The 27,514-nt window shown below is 47.0% G+C and overlaps 3 protein-coding genes and 1 long non-coding RNA gene across 5 annotated transcripts in view; 1 reads left to right on the top strand and 3 right to left on the bottom strand.

The window, feature by feature from the left end:
- Positions 1–25,132, bottom strand: part of LOC125518113 (putative cysteine-rich receptor-like protein kinase 20) — a 74,817-nt gene extending 49,685 nt beyond the window's left edge. Inside the window, 5 exon segments of the mRNA XM_087533185.1 lie at positions 22,718–22,919; positions 23,037–23,218; positions 23,828–23,913; positions 24,193–24,245; positions 24,601–25,132. Coding sequence (XP_087389311.1) covers positions 22,718–22,919; positions 23,037–23,218; positions 23,828–23,913; positions 24,193–24,245; positions 24,601–25,038 — 961 coding nt within the window. The 5' untranslated portion in view covers positions 25,039–25,132.
- LOC125518112 (putative F-box protein At5g55150) lies at positions 363–2,490 on the top strand. 2 transcript variants are annotated; one of them, XM_087533186.1, is made up of 2 exons: positions 363–729; positions 819–2,490. In XM_087533186.1, exon 2 carries the CDS (start codon positions 896–898, stop codon positions 2,300–2,302), a length of 1,407 nt encoding a protein of 468 aa, XP_087389312.1. In that variant the 5' UTR covers positions 363–729; positions 819–895; the 3' UTR covers positions 2,303–2,490. The 2 variants fall into 2 exon arrangements, with proteins under 2 accessions (XP_087389312.1, XP_048539006.1); XM_048683049.2 differs by having other exon boundaries at positions 363–609.
- On the bottom strand, positions 12,525–14,118 carry LOC147960795 (uncharacterized). The gene is made up of 2 exons (XM_087531398.1): positions 13,833–14,118; positions 12,525–12,889 (listed from the first exon to the last, which is right to left on the bottom strand). Exons 1-2 carry the CDS (start codon positions 14,116–14,118, stop codon positions 12,525–12,527), a joined length of 651 nt encoding a protein of 216 aa, XP_087387524.1.
- On the bottom strand, positions 17,581–18,617 carry LOC147960796 (uncharacterized). The gene is made up of 3 exons (XR_015610033.1): positions 18,441–18,617; positions 18,205–18,358; positions 17,581–18,050 (listed from the first exon to the last, which is right to left on the bottom strand). It is a non-coding gene; the product is annotated as an uncharacterized LOC147960796 (long non-coding RNA).
- Positions 25,133–27,514: the final 2,382 nt, after the last annotated feature.

A 27,514-nucleotide genomic window follows, 5' to 3' on the forward strand; every position in this document is an offset into this window, starting at 1 on the left:
CACTGCAAATCAAAAATTGAACAAAAATACATTTTTATTGTTCTTTTATTTTTTATTGAGGTTCATGTCCACTACTCCCTCTGTACCAAAATACTTGTAGTTGGGGAAACTAGTGCAAGTTCCCTCAACTACAAGTATTTCGGTAGAGAGTGAGTACATTATTTCATGTTGTGAATTTCCCTGGTTTATGCATACTATTTTTATTTTTACAGTCCTTTGAAGAGTAGAATTTGTTTTCTAGTGGATGAATAAGAAATTGGTTATTTTATACTTTTTTGAGCGAAGGTTACTATACTTGTATTACACGCAGGGGCCTGTGAGAGCAAAATGGGCCAGTCTACAGAAATATATGCATGATGGACCGCTTGCCAATTGACCGCTCAAAAAACCGGTACCGGCAAGGACAGGAAAAAAAGACTCCACCGGTCCCACCCCCTCGCCGCCGCCGCCGCCGCCGCCGGCGGCGGCGCGAAGTCAGCTTGCTCCTCCCAGCGGTTCGAATCGCCGTCTTCGCTGGCCACAGTTCGCACGAACCAGCCCCCCCTTGTCGTCGGCGACTGCCCCAGCTCCTCCCCCGGCCGATTAATCCCCTCTGGTCGCCCTCCGCCGGTTAGTGCTCTTCCTTTCGCCCTTGCTTGCGTGACTCGGAATTCCTGCAGAAACAAGTCCGAATCTTTGTCGAGTGCCTTCTTGGGCTCGGATTTGCTTCTCCTACCGGAATTTGAAGCGGTTGGTGATCTATCTGTATATAAGTATAGCCAGGAGCCAGCCTTTCCTCTGCAGAAATTTGCGTCCAGCTTACTGATTTTTTTTATCAGTTTGGCCGAAGCTCCTCAAGATATCTGCAGAGACACTCTGCGAAATTTGTCAGTTTGGCCGAAGCTGAAGATATCCAATGGAGTCATGTAGTGTTGCCAGGATAATGAGCTTAGGGAAGCTTGCTATACACCGGACGTATTTGTGCACCCTAATCTTCAGAACTTTGCCAAAGATGCTAGGCTTCACTCCCAGTTTGCTGAAGAGATTCTGCAAAGCTGAACATGTTGAGCTACAACTGACCAAGAAGACTACACTGGGCACATTGCCGGAGCTGCCTCCGGACATTTTGATGGGTATCTTTGCCACCCTTGAGATCCCTGACCTCGTGCGTGCCGGCTCTGTCTGCTCATCCTGGCGCTCCGCATACACAAGCCTACGGAGCCTTGGGCAGTACAAACTCCAGCAGACGCCATGTCTCCTCTACACCTCCAAATCCACCAGTGAGAGTGTTGCATGCCTCTACAGCCTCGCAGAGAAGCGATTGTACAAGTTAACCCTCCCGGAGCCGCCTATCCGCACTAGGTGTTTGATCGGGTCCTCACATGGCTGGCTGATAACTGCTGATGAGAGATCTGAGATGCACCTCGTCAATCCGGTCACAGGTGAACAGATTGCTCTCCCTTCAGTGATCACCATTGAGCAGGTGAGGCCCATCTTTGATGAGCATGGTGCTGTCCACAAGTATGAACTCTCATGGCACACTGGAATGCACGATGGTTATAACTTGCCGTCAATCTTTGATCTTGACAACCTGCGGCACGAACTCCACTATAAGGCGTATGTGTTCTCCGATGCATCCACGGAAAGCTTCATTGTGGTGCTCATCCACAATCCAATGCGTCAGCTCTCTTATGCAAGGGTAGGGGATGACAAGTGGACCTGGCTGCCACCTCATGATGTCTATGACGACTGCACTTACAAGAATGGCCTATTGTATGCAGTGACTTCAACTGGAGAAATTCATACTTTTGATCTTAGTGGGCCTGTCGCCAGTATGAAGATAATTATGGGGGCATCTGAGAATGTTTCAGCTGGCAGTGCGTACATTGTTCAAGCTCCCTGGGGTGATCTGCTGCTTATTTGGAGAATCTTTGGGGATTATGATTTAGAACCTGAACCTGGGGCATCTGTGTTTTGGCAAACAGGCAGAATTAATATGTATGAAGTTGACATGGTGGCAAGTAAACTTAAGGAAATCAATTCGTTGCGTGCCCATGTGTTATTTCTTGGGCATAATCAATCTCTTTGTCTCAATGCTGAAGAATATCCAGCTCTCAAGGCAAATCATGTCTACTTTACTGATGATAGTTTTTTCTGGACAACGGGATTGAAGAATAATCACCGTGACATGGGAGTTCTCAATTTGGATGATAATAGCAGGGAGGAAATTATATCTCCTCATCTTTGCTCCAACTTTCCAGCTCCTATGTGGATTACGGCTGATCTTAGAAAGATGAACTTGGCATCAGTAGGGGTAGCTTGAATAAGAGCTGATGGGTTCAATGAGCTAATAATGGGTGGTATTTGCAAGGTTATTGCAGATACCCAGGGAGTAATAGGACTGTGCGCGGCCATTATTTGCAATGAGCTAATAATGCCCTTAGTTTGTACACTCGACTAGCTTCGATCCAGTTTACTTTGAATAAAGAGATTTCGTTTTCCTTTGTTTACTCATGTTGTTTACTCAATGTACCAAATAACTCTCTCCAATTTTAATGTGTCAACAGAAACTTGAGGAATACCAAATTGCTCTCTCCATTTTTTTGGGGTATGTTCGGAACATATGGTGTATGCTCAGAACATTGCTGGGGCGGAATCAACAACGAAATCTTGCTGAAGTAGAAACAGATTATTTTTTTTGCTGTAACAAACAAGATTTTCATGCATACAAACAAGGGAAAAGGTCTATGTATAAGGAAGAAGAATTCCCAACAGGTTGTCAAGAAGTTGATCATGAAATTTGTTCCAGACTTCTCTACCACCTAGAAAGAAACTAATTGACCAATGTAGTTGAACAACAAATGTTCCCATTTCATACATTTACAGGCAGTTTGTGACTGGCCACTCTACACCTTTGATGCGCAAGAGAGAATTCTTGGTCCAGTAGAATGCCGAACAACATGACGCATAGTTGCCGCCTCTTTTGTTGTTTGCCTTCGCACAGTATCGGTTCCTGTAAAACTGGATTAACTTAGTTTGGTTTTATGTCAGGAACAAGAAATATAGCTATTCACAGGAGCAACAGCAGCAGCACATCTATTAACTTGAGAATCAAAAACCTACATGGTAGATCAAGCATATTGTTGCCACCAGTCAGGACCTAGCCGGTGGCAAAAGTGCGCGTGCCAGCGGACATCATCGCCGGAGCGAAGTTTGGCGACGCAGCCAAGCTCGCCACACCAAGTGCCGCCTACTTGATGCAAATAGGAGCAGTGCCTGATCATCTATGGTTAGGGCATTTCAAAATTAGCTGACTCGGCACTCAAAGGAGGAGAAATATGTTCAGGCCAGCCGGGGTATTTTCTTTTCTCTTCTTTTTCTTGATCTGGCCGGGTTAATTTTTCGGAGACAAGAAAGAGGGAATATGGGGCGGGACGGGACGGGGAGCACGGGGCATATGAAGCGAACCGACTTCGGTTGCGTTCTAGCCCACGAGGTTTTTCCAGGTGGCCCATTTGGCCCATGTTCCACTCTCTCTCTCTCTCTCTCTCTCAAAAAACACATTCCCTCTAGCACACACACAGAAAACTCTTCCACTGAAATAAGATATGGTTAGAGAGGAGTGGCAGCTACAACCTACAAACATCAGCAATTCAACATGGTGCATACTTCGGATCCTCCGCGATAGTGTTTCGAGGAACTACCGATCTCAAAATCCTAGAAGCTTATGCTTGCCGGGAATCCACGGCTCTTGCTGGGGATCTCGGTTTGCGGAAAATATATGTTGCATCTGATTGCCAAGGGGTGAATGATATTTAGTAGCCAGCAGGGCACCGGAGGTCCTCATGGAGCGATTATAGAAGAAATAGCAGATCGAACGGCTGGCTTTCAGTCATGCAAGTTCATTCATGAATGTAGGAACTTCAATTTTGAAGCTCATAATCTCGCCAAGTTTTTTGTTTTTACTAGGGGGCATAGTAAATGCGATAAAATAAGGACGCCAATATCTGGCGATCGGTCGCCGGGGAGTGAGGCTCCAACGACCGATTCATTCTTTAGCTAGTCGATCGACCAGCAAACATTTTCATTCGTTGGGAACTCGGGATCGAGCGAACCAACGGCCCCTTTAGCTCCCACATTCGGCTTCCAGGCCTCCAGACTCAGTTATAATTTCCTTTGTACAAAAAAACACATGTAAAAATGATTTGTAAAGAATACACTTTCTTATAAAAAGCAGAGGAACTTTTTTTTATAAAAATCTCATGATCTGAAGAAAAAAAATGAAAATTGCCATTGTAAAATTAGAGAATACTTTTCCCATAGACAAAAAAACAAAAAGGCATATGTTAAAATGCCATGATAAAAAAAGCAATCTCTTAATAAACATAAAATATCATCTCTTAATAATAAAAAAATGCGCTCTCTTAATAATAAAAATTTCATCTCTTAATAATAATAATGCCATCTCTTAATAAAAATAATGCCATCTCTTAATAATAAAAAATGCACATGTTCTTCACTTAGATTTGTTTGAGCTTGTCAAGCAATTGCAATATATGAAACTAGTCCCAACATGATAGATATTTAAGAGGTATATAATAAAAACTTTCATGAAGATTATTGGACAAAATAAACTTGATTCATTGTAATAGTTTTGAGATATGATGATAGTGATATGTGAGTGATATTGGTGAGTAATTATGCTTTAGTAAGAATATTGGTGTTAAAGTTTATGATTCCCTATGCAAGCACAAAAGTCAATAGTTATGCAATGAAATTATATCCTACTTGTGGTGCATTATTCAGTGTTAGTTATGCTTAATGCTCGCTTATGTAATTTTTTGTTTCTTGGTTGGTTGCTTCTCAATCTATTTGCTAGTCTCCATTTGTGCATCCAAAATATTTAAACCCAATTTTGTCATATGAGTCCACCATAGTTATCTATATGTGGTATTTTCGTGTTGTTCTAAGCAAATTTGTATGTGCCATATCTAATTTTCAAAATAAATTTTCTTTTTGTGTGCTTGTACCGCTCATGAAGCGGCAGGGGGTGACTAAATTTTTTCATGCTAGATGTGTTATTCTCAAGATGAGTGTTTATTCACTTGTCATTGCACGAGAGTGCGACGGTAATAGGGATGCTCAGTCCCGAAATGAAAAAGAAATTTACTTTATGTTATCAAATAATAAATTCCTTGAAAAGTGTTGGTATGGACGGCACCCGTGGATACGACTAGTCGTGCAGTGTGAAAGAATGGTGGAAAATGGAATAAACTTTATTTTCTGTTTGGGTACCGCCTATGATATATCTAGCATGGAAAGTGTTGGGAATTAGTCGGTCGTTTTTGGTGACGGTAAAAGTATGCCTCTCAAAAAATTTATCTCTCAATTTAAACTTTGAGCTCTGGCACCTCTACAAAGCCCTACTTCCCTCTGTGAACGGCCTATTTATTTAATTTATGCAATTTTTATTTCTATTTGAGTCACCATCTTCTCTTATAAAGCACCAACCAATGGGCACTATGATCGTACTTGAGCATTGGATGTAGCTAATATGCGAGTGTGTTTCATGAATGAATCAATGATTGAGCATGATGGGCTAGGGATAACTTTCTTTAGTGCTGATATTTTGAAAGACATAGTTTCTTATTGATATGCTTGAGTATTGAAATCTTCATGTCAAAACTAGATTATTTCTTTGAACTATATAAAAGTCCAAATGTCCATGCTATAAAAGAAAAGAATATGTGATGGACATGTTAGGCAGCATTCCACATTAAAAATTTTGTTTTTATCATTTACCTATTCAAGGACGAGTGGGAATTAAGCTTGGGGATGTTGATACGTCTCCAACGTATCTATAATTTTTTATTGTTCCATGTTGTTATATTATCATTCTTGGATGTTTTACAATCATTTTATAGTAATTGTTTATCATTTTTTAGGACTAACTATTGACATAGTGCCCAGTGTCAGTTGCTGTTTTTTTGCTTGTTTTGTACTTCGCAGAATATTAGTACCAAACGGAGTCAAAATGCAGCGAAACTTTTTGAAGAGTTTTTTTGACTAGAAGACACAACATGGGCCAAAGAAGTACCAGAGGGGAGGCCCGAGGTGGGCACAACCCACCTGGGCGCGCCCAGGAGCCCAGGCATGCCCAGGGGGTTGTGCTCCCTCGGTGGCCTTCTGCACTGCCTCTTTGCTCTATAAATATCCCAATATTATTCCAAAAATCTTAGGGGAGTCCACAAACACAATTCCAGCAGTCGCAAGTTTCAGAACCACGAGATCCAATCTAGACAACATCACATAGGGGTTCATCATCCTCATTGGTGCCTCTCCGATGATGCATGAGTAGTTCATCATAGACCTACGCATCCGTAGGCAGTAGCTAGATGGCTTCCTCTCTCTTTTTTGATTCTCAATACAATGGTCTCTTGGAGATCTATTTCATGTAACTCTTTTTGGGGTGTGTTATTGGGATCCGATGAACTTTGAGTTTATGATCAGATCTATATCCATGAATATTATTTGAGTCTTCTTTTGATCTCTTATATGCATGATTATTTATAGCCTTGTATTTCTTATTCAAATCTTTGGTTTAGTTAGGCCAACTAGATCAATTTTTCTTGCCATGGGAAGAGGTGCTTTGTGATGGGTTCGATCGTGCGGTGTTCTTTTCCAGTGACAGAAAGGGCAGCAAGACACACATGTATCATTGCTATTAAGGATAACAAGATGGGGGCTATTCCTACATGAACAGATCTCGTCTATATCATGTCATCGTTCTTATTGCATTACTCCGTTTCTTCATGAACTTAATACACTAGATGCATGCTGGATAGCGGTCGATGTGTGGAGTAATAGTGATAGATGCAGGCAGGAGTCAGTCTACTAATCTTGGGTGTGATGCCTATATATTGATCATTGCCTTGGATATCATCATAATTATTCGATCTTCTATCAATTGCCCAACAGTAATTTGTTTACCCACCGTATGATATTTTCTTGAGAAAAGCCACCGGTGAAATACGCCCCCCCCCCCCGCGTCTATTAATTATCATATTTGCTTTGAGATCTATTTTTATTTTCTTTTATTTTCATATCTATTATTTCAAAAATCCAAAAATACCTTGCTGCACTTTTTTATTACTTATTTTATTTTATGTTTTATCAAGATCTATTATCCAATCTACACAATTTTTATTCCGTTAACTTGACAATTTCTGGCACCGTTACCTGTAGAGGGATTGACAACCCCTCATAAGCGTCGGGTTGCAAGTATTTGTTCTTTGTGTGGAGGTACCGTTTACATAATGTTCCTTGGTTCTCCTACCGGAATTATATCTTGGTTTCATAACCGAGGAAAATACCTACCGTAGCTGTGCTGCATCATCCATTCCTCTTTAGGGAAATACCGACGTAGTTCAAGCGACATCACGCTTCTCCCCCGCCGTTCCCGCCATTCTCCTCATCGGACCAATCGCCATGCCGCCGAAGAAATATGTTGCCCCTCGCGTCGCTGATGCCACCCAACCGAAGCAGAGGAAGCCGAGGGTGCCGCTGGCAAGACCGCCGAGCGTGACCAATGCCGAGTGGAGTGTGGACGTTCAGTGCCAGGAGGCGGTGGCGTCGGCGGAGCAGGCAGAGGCGTCTCGTGCGGGGATGATGAACCTGTCGCCCGGCCACGGCCCACATGCCACGTGGGGGAGCCAAGCGAGTGTCGCGTCGCCGGCCAACCTCTCGCCGCCCCCGCCGCATTGGGGGTACGCCCCATCGCCCGGCTACTCGACGGTGATGCGCATGGCGGGTTCAACCCCAACATCACCTTCCCGCATGGCGTGCCGCCGCGTGCCTCGCCCTCCGGCCTCAACCCCGACCAACGCGCTCCCTCCCCCGCATTCACCACCGGCCTCAACACCTAGTACATCTACTAGCCGCCTACGTACTCAGCCTTGCCTGCGCCTCCTCTACACCGGGGCGCCCTGCCGTTTGGACACGGTTCGGCGCCACAGTTCAATAACACCGGCACCGAAATGGACGAGATCATCACGAGCGGCTCGGTCGCTGCCGCTTCCTGCCCCGGGTTCCACGCACAAGACGACACGATGGACGCCGACATGGATGACGATCTCGACGACGCCGATGAGGAGGGGGAGGAGGAAGAATAGGCGGAGGAGGAGGCGGAGCCGGCACCGACGATGAAAGGGAGGAAGAAGAAGAAGGCGGCCAATGCCAGGCCGGGCGAGCCTCGCGTCAAGTGGACATCGAAGGAGGACGAGTGCCTCGCCGAAGCATGGAAGACAGTCAGCATCGACTCGATCACCGGCGTGAACCAAAACACCGATACGTACTGGAGAAGGATCAAGACGGCGTTTGACGAGCGCAAGTTGGTCGACCCCTACTTTGCCACCATCCACATGGAGCGCGGTGACACAGCCATGTCAAACCATTGGGCGATCATCCAGGTGCCCTGCAACAAATGACATGGGATTGTAGAGGAGGCCGCGGCTCGCCCGGAAAGCGGCTCCAACATCGAGGGTCAGGTATGCCCAGCCCGTCGGCTCAGCTCTTTTTCGCCGTGCACTTCGCCGACTCTTGTTCTTCGGCTGTGCAGATGGTTCGGATGTTCAACATGTTTCGCCAGGACAACAGCGACGACCAAGAGTTCAAGTTCCCTCACGTGTTCTCCAGGATCGAGTCGTGCGAGAAGTGGAGGGAGGTTCGGCTCACCCTTGCCAAGGCCAAGGAGACGTACAAGCCGGACGCGCCTACCCTGGGACGACGGATGGGCGCCCTGATGGCAACAAAAGAGCCAAGATGGCGAGGGACGTGGCACCTGCTGCCGAACAGTTGCAATCGTCGATCGAGTAGTGCATCGTCGACGCCAAGAACAGCGCCGCAAAGAGGGAGGAGAAATCCGACACGCGCTGGTCGGCTTTGATGACGAAGCAGGACGTGAAGCTTGACCTTCTCAGGACCAACGTCACCGCGAAGAAGAGGAACACCGACCTGACGTTCTTGATGTCGGCAGACATGTCGAAGATAGACGAGCAAGTCAAAGCGTGGTGCCTGGCGGAGCGCGGACTCATCCTGAACCAGATGTGCGGGCCGGCTTCGACCACCACCCCTAAGCCCACATCGACACCAATGCCGAGCCCAGCCCGAGCAATGAAGCCACGCCGCCGACCACCAGCCCGAATGCAGAAGCCACGCCGACGCCGAGTACACTGACGCCGAGCACGCCGACATCGGCCAGTCTCACGCAAGAGGAGCCCGCCGTTTGATGTGTTCCTTTGTCTACGCGCCCTTTCTTTTGATCGCCGAACTTTCGTCTATGTTTGATCGCCGAAGTATGGCATGGTGATCGCCGAACTGTGTCATAATGATCGCCGAACTTGTGGCGCTTTTTGGCTGCGGGAAAGACAAGTTTGAATTTATGGGCGTCTGGGGGCCGAAACCTGGGGGCGCGGCTGGGAACTGGATCGCCCCCAGGGCGAAAAAACCGCCGGCGCATACGCCAAAACGCGATCGCCGGGTGCGTTGGGGGGCCGAACGAGTGGAGATGCTCTAAACATACACACATAAAATCACTCCTATAAACTCACGCACACACCATACCCCTATAAGCATCTTTTTCTTCTTGAATACGACCCCTGTAAGCACCTCCGAGTGCTGAACCGGAGCATCATCTTGAGATTGACGAAGTCGCCAAAGACGTCTTCATAGTCGAAGGTTAACGTCTCTTTCCACTGAACACACATCACCAGACGATGTAAAATAAATCCAGGAGAATGTGAGCACCAGTGTAAGTCAGGACTTGAACCCTGATGGCCTGAAATAAATTTAGGAAAATGCGATCACGCCCCTATAACACCGTTGCAACACCTCCCATCACCACCTGCTCCTAATCCGGTCAGATGGCGCACCATATTGCCAGGGATCTGCTCTCCTCCACCATGGTTCAAAGCTCCGAGGTGACGACTATTCCCCGACGGATGAATTTAGCTCCAACGAGTGGCATAGATCCCAGGTTTCAAGCCACCACTGCGCGGATGTACCACGATCCGCCAATTTTGTTTTCCCTGATGGTGCCCCTACCATATCTACGAGTAGTACAAATTGTGTGAGTTCTTATCTGAAAACCCTAACCTTCTGAAATCCTTGAGCGATTCCGTGTTTTGCAGAAGCATTGCAACATTTGCGTTGATGATGAGCTTGTTTGTGTAGAGACTAAATGTTTTCCTGAGTAAATTCCTTGTTGCATTGATGATAACAGATATGAACTTGATAGATGTTCATCTTGAATTCATTACAAAAAAGATGCATCCCCAACAAAATGATGCTGAATTCAGTAAGTTGCAATAGCTGATTTTTTTCTTAACGTTGTTGCGCTGAATATGCTGAATGTTAATGTTGAATTTCACTTATATCCTCATTGGATGTTGAAGTCCAGTAAACCAGTTATTTTTCTAAAAATGTTGCACAGTTCAGTTAATATGTAGCGGCGGGACTCCATCCAAAAATATATTAAGTTGCGATTCAGAAGTAAAACAAAAAAGAAAAACAACTAGTTCATTTAACTACTGATGACAAGTGCTATTTAGGGAAGGAAACATCAATATTAACCCTGAACTTCAGAGCTGCTACAAGTTCAGGACTGTTTTGTGCCTGCATCATCTTGACATTCCAAGCTATGCTAAAAGGAGGTCTAGCTCTTACAAATAAGCCCCTTTATTAGCACACAAGATACAAACAAAGTACTGGCGTTCACAGAGGAAAAATAATATGTCACCCCAGGAGCTACAAAACTTGTACAGAGCAGAGCTAATTTTTCCATTTCCAAGCGTGTTAAAGTGCGCACTCGTGATTTCTCTTCAGGAAAAAAAGCCGAGAAGCTGCGGATGATGCTGAAGGTACAGAGGAGGAGGAAGAACTGCAATACCTGTGGATGTTGCCAACGTTTCTCATTGTAGCTGAGTTGATTTGGAATGAAGCCGTGTAGTTTGAATTCAGATGATGCATCATGCATTGTAATTCCCTTACCTCAATGGATCCATATCTATGAATTTGTTAATTAAATGCAGTAAGCACCATTGCCGTCAAGTACTATTGATTTTCTTTGCAGTGTGACATGAAACTAGTCTGGCATATATACCAATTGTACTGAATGAAATTTGCAGCAGTTGCAAAATTCAGACAACATATATGTTCTTCTCCAGGAAAATAGCATATACACCAATTGTACTGAATGAAACATGCTTTTTGGCGCCTTCCTGACACAACAAATAAATTCTGCATTGTTGAGGTGTAAAATTCACACAACATATCTGCATTGTTGGACGTCGGATCGTTTGGCCAGACGAGGTCTACCCCATCAGGATGCGTGCCCCCTCTGTGATCAACAGGAAGAAACATTGCAGCACCTACTGCTTGGCTGTGTGTTTGCACGGCAGGTCTGGCATGAGATAAGCCGAACGACAGGGCTTCGGGAGCTGGAGCCACTCCAGAATGAATCTTTGAGTGCTTGGTGCCTGAGGCAGGATCGGGACCCGACGGGCAGGAAATCAACTAGGGCAAAATGCATCCTCGCCTTGTGGACAATTTGGAAGCATCGAAACGACGTCGTGTTCAATGGGGCTCCAGTTTCTCTGCCACGAGTCAAAGAGCGGCTACTTGAGGAAGGGAGGCTCTGGGCGAAAGCTGGCTTGTTTAAAGACGACATTAGAGGGTTTGAAGAGTTAGGTAGCGAACGGACAGCCAGTGAGTAGCATGTAATAGGAGTTAGTGCTCGGTGGATTCGGGAGTGTTCTTTGTAAATATTGTAGCCCGCGTGAATATTTGGGGAGTTTTTCCCCCCTCTCCTTTAATGAATGATACGCATACTCGTGCGTATTCGAGAAAAAATATCGGTTCTTCTCCAGGAAAATAGCAGTCATCTGGAATAGTAGTTAAGCACAGAAGTGATCTTCGTGGTATGCTTGCATCCATCAAATCCAATGCTTGCATACAACAGACTGAAAAATACAACACACGGAAAACATAGAAAGAGATCTGATGCGACAAGTAGATTCTGCATCAGGATTCAGGAGTTCAGCAAGCACACATATCTGTTCTTCTCCAGGAAAATAGAAGTCATCTGGAATACTAGTTCAAGCACAGAAGTGATATTCTTGATGGGATCATCACATCCAATGCTTTTACATAAAAAACATACTACTACAACAGATTGAAAACATAGAAAGAGATCTGGTGCTACTTGCATACATCAGATCCAATGCTTTTACATAGAACAATCCCTTGCATTATTGATCAACTGTGATCATAATGCACACTAATTGATGGCCAAATTAAGAATCTCACTCACACTACTAATTGATGGCCAGCGAAATACTCCTACTACACACTTGCAACTAGCACTAGCGACTCTGCTTCATCTTCTCTGCTTCCCCTGCTTCCTCTGCTTTGCTTCCTCTGATGTAAGACTACCACCAAGAAGCTTGCACCGCTGATGATTTCTTCCTCTGCTTCCATCACTTGAGCACTCATCCGTGGATTCGCAACGCTTGAGCAAAGTCCCGTCGACGAGCCATCTCGATGCGGTGAGCTTGATAACGCCATGCTTGCTGTCTTGCTTGGAGCAGCTCCTCAGGGGACTTGGTCACGTCGGAGTGATGGATCCAGGGGTCGTTGAACTGCACGGTGTCCGCCATCTGCTCCACCTTTCGCCGGGCCTCCGCTCGGCTGCGCTCGATGTCGCCCCGACGGCTGGCCTCTTCTTCGGCGGCACCACGAGCCTTGTCGAGAAGAGCCATGGTGAGGCGAGCGTTCGCGATCAGTTCGCGCATGCTGATCGGCGGCTTCGACTGCGTCGTGCTCGCCGGAGATTCGGCGACCTGGTTCTTGGTCACTGTCGGTGTACTAGAGTAGGAGTACCCTAGTATCCCGAACTTGTGCACGGGCAGTCGCAGCATCCCGCGGCAAGGCTTGCCGGGTAACCGCCAAGGTCCTCCGTGGTTCCTTTGGAGCCATTCAAGGACAAAGTATCCAAACCAAGGAGACAAGACCCCGGCAAGAGGAGCTTGCCGGGAAGGCCAACCAAGGCATCTCAAGGAACTTGCCGTGACGCGCCACGCGTCCCGGCAAGGCCCGGTGAGCGACAAGCTCCCGGACGCGACAAGACAACGACCGCGGCAAGGCGCTTGCCGCGGCAAGCCACCACTCTGTGCCCGCGCTCCAGCACATCCACCAACGTGTCGCTCTGGGACCCTTCCAGGCGTACGTGGCGGGAGGCTGTGCAGCCAGCGGTGCGCGGTGGCAAGCGGCGCTGACAAGATTGCCATTGTGGCGAGCGGTGGCGTCCCTGACGGTCCCTTTTGCACTATTTAGGCGACGCAGACGGGCATTTAATGCCCTGGCCCCCTGCCGTCAGGGTTAGGTATGATACACTGTAGCAGGTAGCTGTACCAACCGCAACACCTTTCCATTTTTACCCTTGTCTACGTTGCCACCTGTCGGTGACCCCTTGAGCATATAAAAGGAGGCCCATGCGCAACGTAGAGGGGGAGGAGAGGGGAGAAAGAGAACACTCACGCTCGGGCTCGTTAGCTGCTGGGGTGTACTGTAGCACTCCGCGCTCCCGAGCAAGAACTCAATACAAACCACAAAGCAGGAGTAGGGTTTTACGCATCCGTGCGGCCCGAACCTGGGTAAACTGCTCGTGTGCTTCGCCTCGATCCGCTCTTCGTGCGACCCTCGCCCCCGCCGAACCGAAAGGGACTCGGTCCGCCGGTCCCATAGGTGCTCGTGGATTAGTCCCGCGACAGTCACGGACGAGTGGAGGCATGTCGGACTCTTCAGATCCTTGCCGCTGCTGGGACACGGAAGCTTTCTGTCCTTGATGTTGGCGTTGACCGCGACATGGAGCTCGTTCCCGGAGCAGGCACCGCGTACGCGCTTCGCCGGCGGCGGTTGGACGTCGCGCACGGATCCGGGGCGCTTTGGCTTCTTGGCAGCCGCGGGGTTCGCCATCGAGGCCGGGTTTACGCGCACGCGGGAGGAGCAGGAGTGCAGGTCGGCGGTGGCGGCGGCGCTATGGTGCGGGAGCAGAGACGGTGGGAGCACCGTGGTGCCGGCCATGGTCGCGGCCGCGGAGTCGCGAGAGCAACGATCAAACGATGATCGCGAGAGTAGGGATCCGGCGGGAGGGAGGAAGAGGATGCGGTGGAGAGCGAGGTGAGATAGATCGGGAATTTGGAAGACGGGGACGAGCAAGAAAGAAGAGACGCGGGAGACAGAGAAGTGGCTGCAAATAATTTGAATCCGAGTCGGCCCAGGCACCTTTTTTGAATCCGAGTATAAGATGAATCTTTCCCTCTTTCCAACTAATGGCTTCTGAGTTGCTTACGTCTCTCTGCTTCAACTAATGGCACACAGACACACAAAGAGGATCTTTTGGTGCATCAAGGTCTTTTTTCAATCCAGAACAGCACTTATTTCGAGATCCTGATGTGTTTGTAGTGTGTGCAGCTACAGATCTTAACTCTGAGCTCTGTAGTTGCTGCTTGTCAAGTTGAAGTCTGATTATGCGCAAAAATAAAATAAAATTGAAGTCTGATTATTCTGAAGTTGAACATGCCGGCTAAGTATCACTTTTGGCTCAGAAACCTCGCTTACATTTTTATTGTATATATGCTACTGAATGTGCTCCATTATATCAAACCTCCGGGTCTAGAATGATCCGAACTCTGGTCAACATTGGAGCTGAACTCGATATGGTTACTTCTATTGTCCTGTTTGATCGGCCCATTTATGTCGATGTCGTGTCTCTGTCAGCACACCCATGGATCAGCACAGTGGGTTGCTTAGGCTCCATTGATAAGCTTATGCTTTCAGAGTTCAGCATTGCAGCAACATCTGTCATGGCGGGCCGATCTACTGGATCTTCCTGGGCACAAAGCAGTGCCACCTCAGCACATCTCTTTATTTCAGTTACTTCATATCTGTCAAGTTGAGAGAAGTGTGCCAAAGTAGGCCAGACGGGTGCATCCGTGAGCATGTTGTTTTTCTTAATTTAAATGATTCTATTATTTACAAATTCCATCATTATCAATCAACACGAACATTTTGTTATGTCCTAATCATTTCTTAAAATTTGTTAATAATATTGGAATTTCAAATTGTGTACGATTTTTTTACAAACTTGAACATTTTTTCCAAAAATATTAACAAATACCCAACAATTGATGAAAATTTTAAATACAAAGTGCAAACCACATACTTTTTTAAAAATGTATCAACTTTTTTCAAAATGCAAACATTTTTTAAATTTATGAACATAAAATCCAAAAACAGGAATAATTTTTGAAATTACGGAACATTTTTGGAAATTGTAAAAACTATTTGAAAACCAGAACATTTTTTGGTATTCTAAACAACATTTAAAATTCTTGAACATGTTTTGAAAATAATAATAAAGTTCAAAAGGGAGAAATTGAATTAGCGAAGAAGAGAAGAAAAAAATAGAAAAAAATTGCTTAGGCCTCGACCCAACTAGGCGACTAGGGGTGGGCATAAATACCGCCGAAACCCAAAAAATAATTTTACAGTTCTTATTGTTAAGTACAGTTAAAATTGGTTTTTTGTTTTAATAACCGAATTCAAATCAGGTTCGGCATTAAAGAAACCATATAATTGAAATAAAAAAGAACACAAAATAATCAAAATAAAACAGAACAAGACCTAGTAGAAAAACATGAATAAACCGGCCTGAAAAATTAAGAAGGTACATTTGCCACATAAGAAGTCAAAAGAAAAATAAGTGAGCATTATTATAACTTGAAGTAAACCTTGAGGGAATCTCTCGTGGCTCAGCTTTTTTGAAGATTAGAAAGAAAAGAAAAAAACTGAAGGCGCCAAATAGAGTTTGAGTATGCCACGCGCGTCGGGCCGTGTACGGGTAATATATACACATGCCGTGTATCGGTGTGCTCGGCGCGAACGACGTGTTTTTTAAGAGAAAGACCATCCTATGAAAGGGTATAAAGAAATCTTCTCTGTTGATGTGTTAGGGGGAGGGTTGTACCCAAGCAGGAGTGTTTATGATTTTGTAAAGGAAACATGTGGACAAAAGTCTGATATATAGAGGCCTTTTTTTTATGGAGATAACTGTTCCAAAACATAAGCAATAAGATGCTAAATTTTGCTAAAACTGGCTTAGGACAACAACAACAAAAGGTTTAAAGGTGGAACATATTTCATTTATAACTTGATGTAGCTGATGGATAATCAGTCGTGTACCACATAAACAAGTTTATCTTCGTTTCTTTTTTTAAAGAGGATGTACCCCTATTTGGGCGATACATGCAGCCATATTATTAATTATTCATGTAGACCTTATAAAGTAGTACATCAGTATGTCTAAAGCAACCATCTTGGCAACACCTATTGCTACTCCTATCCTCTTGATAAAGGGGTGCCAAATGTCCGAGCCTAATACCAAACAGACATCGCACCAAAGCCTAACATCTAAAGTCAGATATCCCATCCTAGACACATACCCGGACTGGATCGCACACCGGTCCAGTGGGCACCACATGCGCACACTGCAAGGTCCGTTACCACTGTCTTTTATCGATCCATCTTCAGAGCAGAAACTGACGCAATGACCATGCCAGGCCTCTCTATCATCGACGCCACCACGACACCAGACAGCGTCACCCTCCTGCATGAGTCCATCGTCACACATCAGACGCCTAATCTCCATGGCGCCATGCCATCGAGATCCGTCACCATCAATGTGTAGGATGAAGCACCGCTCCACCAAAGATGTCGTCCACTGGTCCCTCGAGCTCGTGTACACCTCTAAGAATGACGCCCCCAAGGGGGAAACAACACAAGCGCGCCGCCGTCTTCTGAACTATCGATCCAGGGTTTCCCCCGGAGGTAGCAGATAGTGGTCTAGAGCTTCTCCACGATGATGCCTTCAAGAAGGGAACGACACCGTAGAGCACCGCCATCGCCACCCTTGGCATCTAGCCAAGAGCAGGTTTTCACCCAGATCTGTTTGAAGAACTTCATCCAGCTTCTTGTGCACGGATCACCGCCTTCTCTGCCGGAGACTAGACCAAAAGGATCCAGCCGCCGCCACCGGACCGGTCGCGGCACCACCATGGTGCCAAAGCAGCCAGCTTTGTGAGGCCCACCACGCCAGCCTGTCGCTATATACCAGACCCGTCGGCCCTCCAAAACCCAGCTGGGCCCGACGAGATCAAGGATACCGGCCGCCGCCACAGGGGCGCCTCCCCCGCGGGAAGGTCGCGCCGCCGCCATGTCCACCGCCGGGATCCTGCTGCACCGCGCCACCGGGTCACGGAAGTCCATGTCGCCGCCATAAGAGGACTCCACAGCGAGCGAGGGAAGAAGACCCCGCCGCCGCCGTCATAGCCCATAGCCTGGGCTTCACCGACGTGAACTCGGGCGACGGCGGGAGGGAGAGATCAGGGCGAGGTGCCGAGGGCCGGTGGCGCGGTTTCCCCTCGTGTCGCCTAGGGTTGGCGACGCGGGGGTCGGGGCCTACCTTTAAAAAAAGTTTATCTCCACTAACAAAACTGATCTTAATATCTGAAACCTGCACATTGCTCTGAACAATAAAAAGGCCATGATCCTTCCACACGTTCCAATTCCAACCATATGTGGCATTGAACATTTTTCGTCGCATCAAACCTCCGGGTCTATGATGAAGCGAACTCTAGTCAGCACTGTGGCTGAACTCGTTATGGTTATGTCTATTGTCCGGCTTGATCGGTTTATGTATGTATCTTCACCAGCACCCCCTTCACTCAGCGCGGAAGGCTCCTTAGGCTCCATTGGTAAGCTCATGCTTTCAGAGCTCAGCATTGCAGCAACATCCGTCATGGCAGGGCGATCCACTGGATCTTCCTGAGCACAGAGCAAGAGCAGCGCAACCTGAGCGTACATCACTACCTCGGCGATGTCGTATCCGTGCCCTAGTGATCGATCTACGAGCTCATGCAGCCTTCTGTGATTCTGTCCTTCCATATACACCAGGCCTGAAATGTTTTTCAATACAGTTGCCATTAAAGAAATGCAATCTGAATCCAAATTCATACATAATTACATACATATATGGGCCGACTATTAACATTTTAACAAGAACAGTCATAGAACTGTAAGAGATGTCGCCTGGAATTTATGTTCACTCACATCTCGTACAAGATCGCCGACGGTATCCCCTCGCTTGTCGAGTATGGTGTTCTTTCGTCCGCTAATGGTCTCCAGAACCAAGATGCCGAAGCTGAACACATCCGTCTTCAGAGAGTAAACCCCTCGAGATGCGTACTCCGGGGCTATGTAACCACTGAAAAGAGGGGATGAGAAAACTGCAATATTAGCACATATGACCCAGTGACTGAAAAATCAGGAGGCAGGTAGCTTCTTACCTAGTGCCCACCACCCTGCATGTATGCTCTTCTGTTACGTCTGGACTCAGGGTTTTAGCTGATCCAAAATCAGAAATATTAAGGGTCATGTCACATTCCAAGATAATATTATTTGGTTTCAAGTCCCTATGGACAATAGATAGCATGGGGTGCTTGTGCAGGTAAACAAGCCCCTCTACTAACCCTTTGATTATTTTGAGTCTCTTAGACCAGTCTAGTAATGGCCCTTTTATTCTGGCTGCCAAATGTTGAAACAACAAACTTTCAGATAAAATAAGATTTATATTTTGCTCTAAATCAAATTAGAATAGTTTTTAAATCAATTACGGTAAATCAGAATAGTAACCTTGTTACATTGGTATGCCGAAGCCTAGCAAGCTGCAGTTCATTGCTGAAATAAGATAACATTGCACGGTGATCGAATCTCTTGATGCCAACCACAAGTCCATGGGGCAACTGATCCTGCAACGATTGCAAATAGAGTTTAGACATCATAGGCATTTACATAATTAGTTCCTTTCTATTTGCTTACAAATACCGTGTATGCTGTAGCAAATCCACCAGATCCAAGATATCTCTTCTCTGAGAAATTATCTGTAGCATCCACGATCTGAAAGTAATTGAACACTGTGAATCCTGGGTAATTTTCTCCTGTGCGCATGCAAAGTTCCACTAATTCTTTGTTGTCAAGGATTTTCTGTATTCTGTTCTTGCAGGCCTGCTGTTCCAGAGTCATGAACAATATATCCTCGTCACTAATGAAATTGCAATAAACATTGATATGGCTAACAGTATACAAATATAATATTAAGATCTTCCATTTTCTTTGTCACGCAGATCATCGAATCATCATTTGTAGAAGCCGCTAGCTTATGAACTTGAAAATATACTAAAATTTAATAGAAGCTTCATGGATAATATTGTGTTGTCTCTCACTGAAGTCCTATCTTTATAAAGCTTCAGATGAGGTATGATGCATTGTAATTCCCTTAACTCAGGGGATTCATGCCAATGAATATGTTAATTAAATGAAGTAAGCACCATTGCTGGCCTGGCATATACAGCAACTGTACTAAACGAAATCTGTAGGAGTTGCAAAATTCAGACAGCAAGTATACATGAGCACTTGGCAACAATGATGCATGTATGCATCAGGATTCAGGAGCTCAGGAGACATGCTTTTTGGCGCCTTCCTGATGCGACAAATAAATTCTGAATTGTTGTGGTATAAAATTTTCTAGACGGGGACATATATCTGTTCTTCTCCTGAAAAATAACAGTGATTTGGAATAGTTCAAGCACAGCAGTAATCTTCTTTGTTCATGAAAAGAATTGTTATTAGGAAGGAACATACAACAGATGAAAACGTAGAAAGAGATCCAATGTTCTTACATGAATCAAATCCCTTGCATTAATTGACCAATTGTGATCATAAGCACACTAATTAATGGCCAAATCCAGAATCTCACTCGCACTACTGGAAAATATGCCAGTGAAATACTCCTACAAACTTGCAACTAGTAGATAACATAGTTGACAACTTGTATCTTATCCATCCCATCCTTTGCTTGCTCTGATTTTCTCAGCTACTGGAAAACTGCCGACTCTGCTTCCTCTGCTTTGCTTCCTCTGATGTAAGACTAGCACCAAGAAGCTTGCACTGCTGATGATTTCTTCCTCTGCTTCGATCACCCGTGGATTGCAGTCATCCGTGGATTTGCATCGCTTGAGCAAAGTCCCGTCAAACGAAGTATTGTGAAATCAGAGATGAATTCATTGGATCTGTGCCTCAGTACACACTTTTCCGACTAGAGCAGCAGAATGCTTTAAGAAGCCACAGAAGCATACAAGAATAAATAGATACGAAAAGAATACTCAGATGCTCTGCAAAATTCAGATCAACAATTTTCTCATTCATATCGAAAATTGATTACAGTATGACTTGATAGTCGGTACATCAAGGACTTGCTTAGCTCAAAGCTTCACTCACACATACACACAAGAGTTCACCAACCAATGCTACTCGTCAGAAACTGCAACTTTAACTCACCACGACGCCAATGCCTAAGAATCCAAGTCAGCCAAGATTAATTTTACAGGAGGGTCAGCATAGTCTCCAGACGCTAGGCAGCTCACATGATTACTGTGTGTATCGACAAGTTCAATTCTACTCCTTTTTTCCTGCTACAAGCCGGGTAGCAAACGGGCATTTTGGATTTTGCGGCGAGTGCGTTTTACGCTCTGTCTCGTGCCGGAATTGCAGTACATGAGCTTCCTTTTTAGGCTCATCTGCTTTACTTTGATTTATTGAAAATGCCCTTTATTTACTTAAACCCTTACTTAGGACCAGGTGTGGATGTAGTGTAACTATGCCGTACACATCTTAACAAGGTTTTTGCTGCCTAGCTAGATGGAGACTCTGCTGACACTCTTGTAAAATTACTAATGACTGAAAGGGATTGAAAGAACACTAGAAATCTTGGTGATTAAGTGCAGAACCTAGAGATGCAAAGATTAAATGAAACTCATGTGTGAATGGTTTAGGAAGGACTAGCTTAACTCGAAGGCTCACCCACACGGACTCAAGAAAGGAATTGGTTCCTCTGCTTTGTTTCCTCTGATGCAAGACTAGCACCAAGAAGCTTGCACTGCTGATGATTTCTTCCTCTGCTTCGATCACCCGTGGATTGCAGCCATCCGTGGATTTGCATCGCTTGAGCAAAGTCCCGTCGACGAGCCATCTCGAGGAGGTGAGCTTGATAACGCCATGCGTGCTGTCTTGCTTTGAGCAGCTCCTCAGGGGACTTGGTCACGTCGGAGTGATGGATCCAGGGGTCGTTGAACTGCACCGTGTCCGCCATCTGCTCCATCTTTCGCCGGGCCTCTGCTCTGCTGCGCTCGATCTCCTGCCGACGGTTGGCCTCTTCTTTGGAGGCAGAGCGAGCCTTGTCGAGGCGAGCCATGGTGAGGCGAGCGTTCGCGATCAGTTCGCGCATGCTCATCTGCGGCTTCGATTGCGTCGCGGCAGCCGGAGATTCGGCGACCTGGTTCTTGATTGCGGAGGAGTGGAGCAGATCCTTGCCGCTGACGGGAGACGGAAGCTTGCTGCCGTTCTTGATGTTGGCGGGGACGGCGACATGGAGCTCGCCCCCGGAGCAGGCACCGCGTAGGCGCTTCGCCGGCGGCGGTTGCTCGCCGCGCATGGATCCGGGGCGCTTTGGCTTCTTGGCAGCCGCGGGGTTCGCCATCAAGGCAGGGTTCACGCGCACGCGGGAGGAGCAGGAGTGCAGGTCGGCGGAGGCGGCGGCGCTACGGCGCGGGAGCAGAGACGGCGGGAGCACCGTGGTGCCGGCCATGGTCGCGGCCGCGGAGTTGATCGAGGAGCAACGATCCGGCACTGAGAGAGAGAGGAAGATGGATCGAGGGAGGCTGATCGGAGGGCGTGGTCTGATGGATCGGGATTTGGGGAAACACGGCGAGCAAGAAAATAAGGACGCGGGAGGCAGTGAAGTGTTTGAATCCGAGTCGAAGTCGGCCCAGGCCGGCATAGCTAAAACGCGCACTTTGGTTTTTGAATCCGAGTCGGCCCAGGCATGGCTTCTGATTACTACGTCTCTCTGCTTCAGTTCAGAGTTCCTGATGTGTTTGTATGGAGATATTCAGGCGCATCAGGGTCTTTTTTCAATCCAGAACAGCGCTTATTTGGAGATCCTGATGTGTTTGTACTGTGTGCAGCTGCAGATCTTAACTCTGAGCTCTGTAGTTGCTGCTTGTCAAGTTGAAGTCTGATTATGCGCAAAAAAAAACAGAAAAAAAATAATGAGTTGAAGTCTGATTATTCTCAAGTTGAACATGCCAGCTTTTGGTTTGCCATGTATGATCTCAGAAACCTGAAGATCAAGCTTGCAAAGATTTTGGTAGTTGGTACTACAGAAACATGTTTATTTTCACTATACAAAACTGGTCTTAATATCTCGAATATATACACTACCTGAGCCGTAAAAAGACCATAATCCTTGCTTACATTTTTATTGTATATATATGCTACTACTGAATGTTCTCCATTATATCAAACCTCCGAGTCTAGAATGATTCGAACTCTAGTCGACATTGGAGCTGAACTCGTTATGGTTACTTCTATTGTCCTGCTTGATTGGCCCATGGAATTAGGGTTGTTGTAGCCTTGATTTAATCATAGACGGTTTGCATTCGTGCACATACATACTTGGAATTAAATGAGGCACGCTTGGAAATAACTTACAGTAGGGAAAACTTACCGCATAGGTAACGATCCAAGGAACCATTTTGCATGAACTCATACACTAGAATCCTTTCTTTCCCATGGATGCACCACCCCAATAACCTAATCACATTGGCATGCTGAAGCTTTGCAAGCTGCAATTCACTGTTGACTTCAAGCATTGCTGTGTGCTCATCAGCTCTTTTGATGGCAACATTAAGTCCACCAGGCAACTGGCCCTGCAATTTTTAAAAAGGGAGTTAAAATTAACTTTCTCTAAGCAGACATCCACACTTTATTAGGAGGACAAGGGAGATATGCATTCACTTTGTTAACTTGTTTCTATGTTGGCTTACCTTGTACACCTTCCCAAATCCTCCCCACCCAACTATCATCTTCTCTGAGAAATTGTCTGTAGCATCCAAGATCTGACAGAAATCGAACCTTGTGAATCCCGAGCAAGCCTCTTCCATACGGGTACAAAGTTCCACAAGTTCTTCAATGTCAACGATATTTTGTTCTCGCAGGTCCACTTTTCCTGACTCACAGATAATCTATCCTTGTCACCAATGGAGATTTAACGAACATTGACACCACTAAAAGTATACAAATTATTGATAAAATGCTCCAGTTTGTTTGTGTTTCATGTGATTACTGATGGATTAAATACTTATGTGCTAAAGGAATTTCTCAAGTCCAGAACTGTAGTTTGATTGAAGTTCTTATTTTGTACTCCCTCCGTTCCTAAATATAAGTCTTTTTAGAGATTCCACTATAGAGACTGCATTCGGATGTATATAGACGCCTTTTAGAGTATATGTTCACTCATTTTGCTCCGTATGTAGTCTAAAGTGGAAACGGAGGGAGTACATGTACGATTGCTTTCACTAGCTAGTGCTCTTCCATGACACATGTGCTTATTAACTTCTATTTTTTACCACAATTAAATTCTATGTGGTGACACAAAATTTATTCATGAAAAAGTATGCATGTGTATAACAAAAGTAATATCATTATCATTATCGACATAACGAAGAAATTCTGAAATCCTTGAAACTTACAACATTGACATAAAACTTAAGCCTATTAGATTCCATATATCCGAGTCCATGATTAAGCCCAATAGGAAATTCACTTAAGTGCTTACCTACAAATGGTTGTTCTCCAGCATTGCAGAGTTCAGTAGCTCCTTGAATGCGGATTTTGGTTAACTACAAAGATTTTGTTGGAAACCTAAACGTAGGTAAATCTCATCATTAATGTGCCACCCACCTTTGGTTTCAACAGTCATAAGAAGTGGGAAGCCTAATGCATTTGAGTCTGTATAGCTGAACTTATGGCACGGTTACATAACTTGAGCATGACACTGACTCAACTTAACAAGGAAAAATCATGCTTATTGACGAAAGTGCTAGGAATATGTCAAATCATTTTGCATCTTAAGTAAAACAAATTCATTGATGTGGCGTACATCCTGTAATAATAAGCTACATAATGGAAGAATAATCTGACCTGATGTGACGATTTGAACTATCTGTGACTACAGTGAGCACCCCCTCATCAGCCTGCTAGACAATATCAAATATCATCGTTATTGATATACACTAACCAGCACAGATTGTATGATTGAGGTTAGCTGTAGCCCCTCATTCCCCCAATCTCCAATACTATTGGTCCACGATTAAGTAGTCCGTTAAACCTGTAAGCAATCCCCCGTAGCTCTAGCATTACTCACTGTAAATTCATATCGAATTGTTTAACTGGCAATTAACAATCTGCAATTGGACCCCAATTCAGACTCAGTTCGACCAAATTTAAGTAAAATCGCGCTGAAATCAGAGATTTTCCTCAACCAGAGAGGTTTCCGGTTTGATATCAGCTCTGAAAATCAGTGGTTGCCCCAATTTTGATACTACTAACCTTGACACGGCGACTATCTGCAGTAGAATTGTCGACGAGGGCGATGAGCGGGATGAGGCGGATGAACATGTCGATCTCATGCTGCGCGGCGCGGAGCTCCTCGGCCATCCGGGCTCCTAGGAGCAGGCGGCGCAGGTAGCCGCAGTCCTGGCACGCCGTGACGAGCGCGTAGCACCGCCGCAGCGCGCCGCCGAGCTGCTCCAGCGGCCGCCTGGTGGCCTCCCGACGCATCAGCTCGGCGAGCTCCAGCTCCCCGAGCAGGCCGCCGACGAGCTCCACGTGCTGCGCGAGCCGCACGCAGGCATCCCGGTGGCGACGCGCCACCAGGGCGGCCTGCACGACCATGGAGACCAGCCCGAGCGCGTCCACGCCCATCAGCTGCGCCATGGTGGAGGCTTGCCCAAGGGCGCCCCACAGGCTGCTCGACGGGCTCGCCATGCTCGCTGCTCCCCGCTGCAGTCCTCATTGCCGCCATTGACGGGCTCGGGTGTATCTATCGGTGAGCTTGTGTGTGGATCGGCGACTTTGACTAAGCGTGGTAAATGTGTGGACTGTGGACTTCCGTTGCATTTTTTTTCAGGAACTTTTCGTTGCCACATTTTCTTCTTAATTTGGGACCAATGGTCTTTTCAAAATAAAAGGACCTTTTTTTAAAAAAACTTATAAAAGTTCATAGAAAATACTCCCTCCGTAAAGAAATATTAAGAGCGTTTAGAACACTCCTTTAGTACTCCCTACGTAAAGAAATATAAGAGCGTTTAGAACACTAAAATATAAGAGCGTTTAGTACACTGCTTGTAAGAAAATGTGGCAACCAAAGCTTTAGTGTGGCGCTCCAACCTCCAAGGAAGAGTGTTCCTCTGTAAACTGTGGGACAGGTTGCCCCGTCTTCCGTGTCGCTCCCCCTCCCCCCTCCCCCTACGGGCGATCCGGGAGAGCCCCTCTCCGCCGCCAAAGGCCTTTCCTCTCGCCCCTCCTCCCCTCGCCGTCGCCAACGGGCGCTGCCAGGTAAAGCCCACGCGGCGTCGACGTCGGCGGGGCTGCTTTCCCTCCCTGGCTGGCGTGGTGCGACGCGGGGCTCGCCCTCCTTGCCATGGCGTGGTGCGGCTCTTGTCCCTGGCTCCGACCTCCCCCCGGCGGCTGGGGGCCTCTCTTGGTGTGGCCTCGCTCCCGTTGCGCCCTGGCTCGCTGTTGTGTGCCCGTTGCCGAGGCGAGGCGTGTAGGCTGCGGATCTGGGGTTCCATGCCCAGATCCGGGTCGGTGGTGGTTGGCGGCGTCTTGGGCAACCAGCGGCGCTGGAGGGTGGTGGTGGTGGCGTGTCGGGCTGCTCCTGGTCGGGCGCGGATGGCGTGCTGGCTAGGCTCTGGCCAGCTAAGGTGGATGCACACTGGCCGGATATGATGCAGCTTTTCCGATGGCCGGGGCGGGTTAGGGCAGCGGCCCGGTGTGGCTGCTGCTTTGGTTGTGGGCGGCGGCGGCGAGGTGGCTCGACTCTTTGGAGCTTCCATTCGCGGAGCTGGCATCACGGCAGCTCGGTGGGTCGGCTACGGTGGCAGATGGATTGCCGGCGTCGGCTCATCTGTAGGCGGCCCGGTTCGACCTTCAATCCCTCATCTCGTCGTTCGACCGCTAGCTTGGTCGAAGGGTTGGCCCTCCCCCAGCTGCGGTCCATCACTCGCCTCGCACTCGGCAGCAGGACCGAGCTCGTCTCGCACCCAGCAGCAGGATTGAGCTTGTCTCGCGCCTGACAGCAGGACCGAGCTCGTCTCGCGCTCGGCAGCAGGACCGAGCTCATCTCGCGCCCGGTGCCGCAAGACGGGTCGATGGAGGCCAGTTTTGGCCAGCCAATTGGGTCTCAGCACTGGGGGCAGCCCAGGGGTGCGAAAAGCGGGTCCTTTCCGCTCGTGTCTTTGGTTGGGGTAGCGGCGGATCTCGGATGAGGTGGTGTTAAGGTCTTGGATGTCGGGGCGGCGGCCCTGGTGGTGGGTCCGCGGTGCTCATGGGCAGAGCCTGTGGCTTGGTGCTGCCCAGTTGCCACGGCCGTGTGGGCGGCGTGGTAGCCGGGGTGTGGCGATCAGTGGCGGTGAATGGTGCCCGGGGTGAAAACCTGCTCTATCTTCGGACGGACCGGCGGTGGCGAAACTCGTTCCCTTCTTGAAGGCGTCGTCGCGGCTCTCATTGCCCGTCGTGTTGTTCTAGGGGAAACTCTGATCCTCGGATCGGGCGGTGGCGGCGCTCCGGTGTCGTCCCCTTCCTAAAGGCGCCGTCTTGGAGCCCACGGTTCATCATATGCGGCTTCACCTCTTCGCGTAGTGCTAGGAATGATGTTGTTGCGCTCAACGCCTATGTATCCTGCCTTGGGTGTGTGTTGTGGGGGCGTGTGTTTGTATCGAGTGTTGTTGATCGATGGTTTATATATAAAGCGGGACGAAAGCCTTTTTCGGTAAAGCTTTAGTGTTCTAAACACTCTTATATTTATTTATAGAGGAAGTACAAAGGACCCCACACATAATAAAAATTACATCAAGGTTTCTAGACCATCGAACAACAGCCCTACAATGTGCCACCAACGCACCGCTATAACCGCTCCCATATCAGAGTCGGCTTACCTTGTCGATGATAGCTAGGAAGTCTTCGTGCAAGTGAGCACTCTTGAATACCCCCTCCATTCCATAATATAAGACGTTTTTGCAAGCTAAGCTAAAACAGCTTGCAAAAATGTCTTATATTATGGGACTGAGGGAGTAAATCTAAAGCAACTGACATCAAATCTCGCCGTTGCGCATGCACGGTAAGAAACTCTAAACTCGCTGCCCTAAGGCGACGGTAGGAATCTACGTCGGAGCTCCAGATTGACGAACTTGAGGAGGATCGAAGTCCAAAAAAGCCTGTGTAGTTAGAGCATCTACAACCG

Source organism: Triticum urartu, chromosome 7A (assembly GCF_056163025.1).
Source record: "Triticum urartu cultivar PI428250 chromosome 7A, HENAU_Tu73, whole genome shotgun sequence".
NCBI classification, from domain to species: domain Eukaryota; kingdom Viridiplantae; phylum Streptophyta; class Magnoliopsida; order Poales; family Poaceae; genus Triticum; species Triticum urartu.

Bases quoted from the DNA above. Each gene is read 5' to 3' on its own strand.
- LOC125518112 (XM_087533186.1), top strand. From the start codon at position 896: ATGGAGTCATGTAGTGTTGCCAGGATAATGAGCTTAGGGAAGCTTGCT.
- LOC147960795 (XM_087531398.1), bottom strand. From the start codon at position 14,118: ATGGCCGGCACCACGGTGCTCCCACCGTCTCTGCTCCCGCACCATAGC. The intron at 12,890-13,832 runs GTCCGACATGCC...GTACACCGACAG, and splicing joins CAGCGGCAAGGATCTGAAGA to TGACCAAGAACCAGGTCGCC.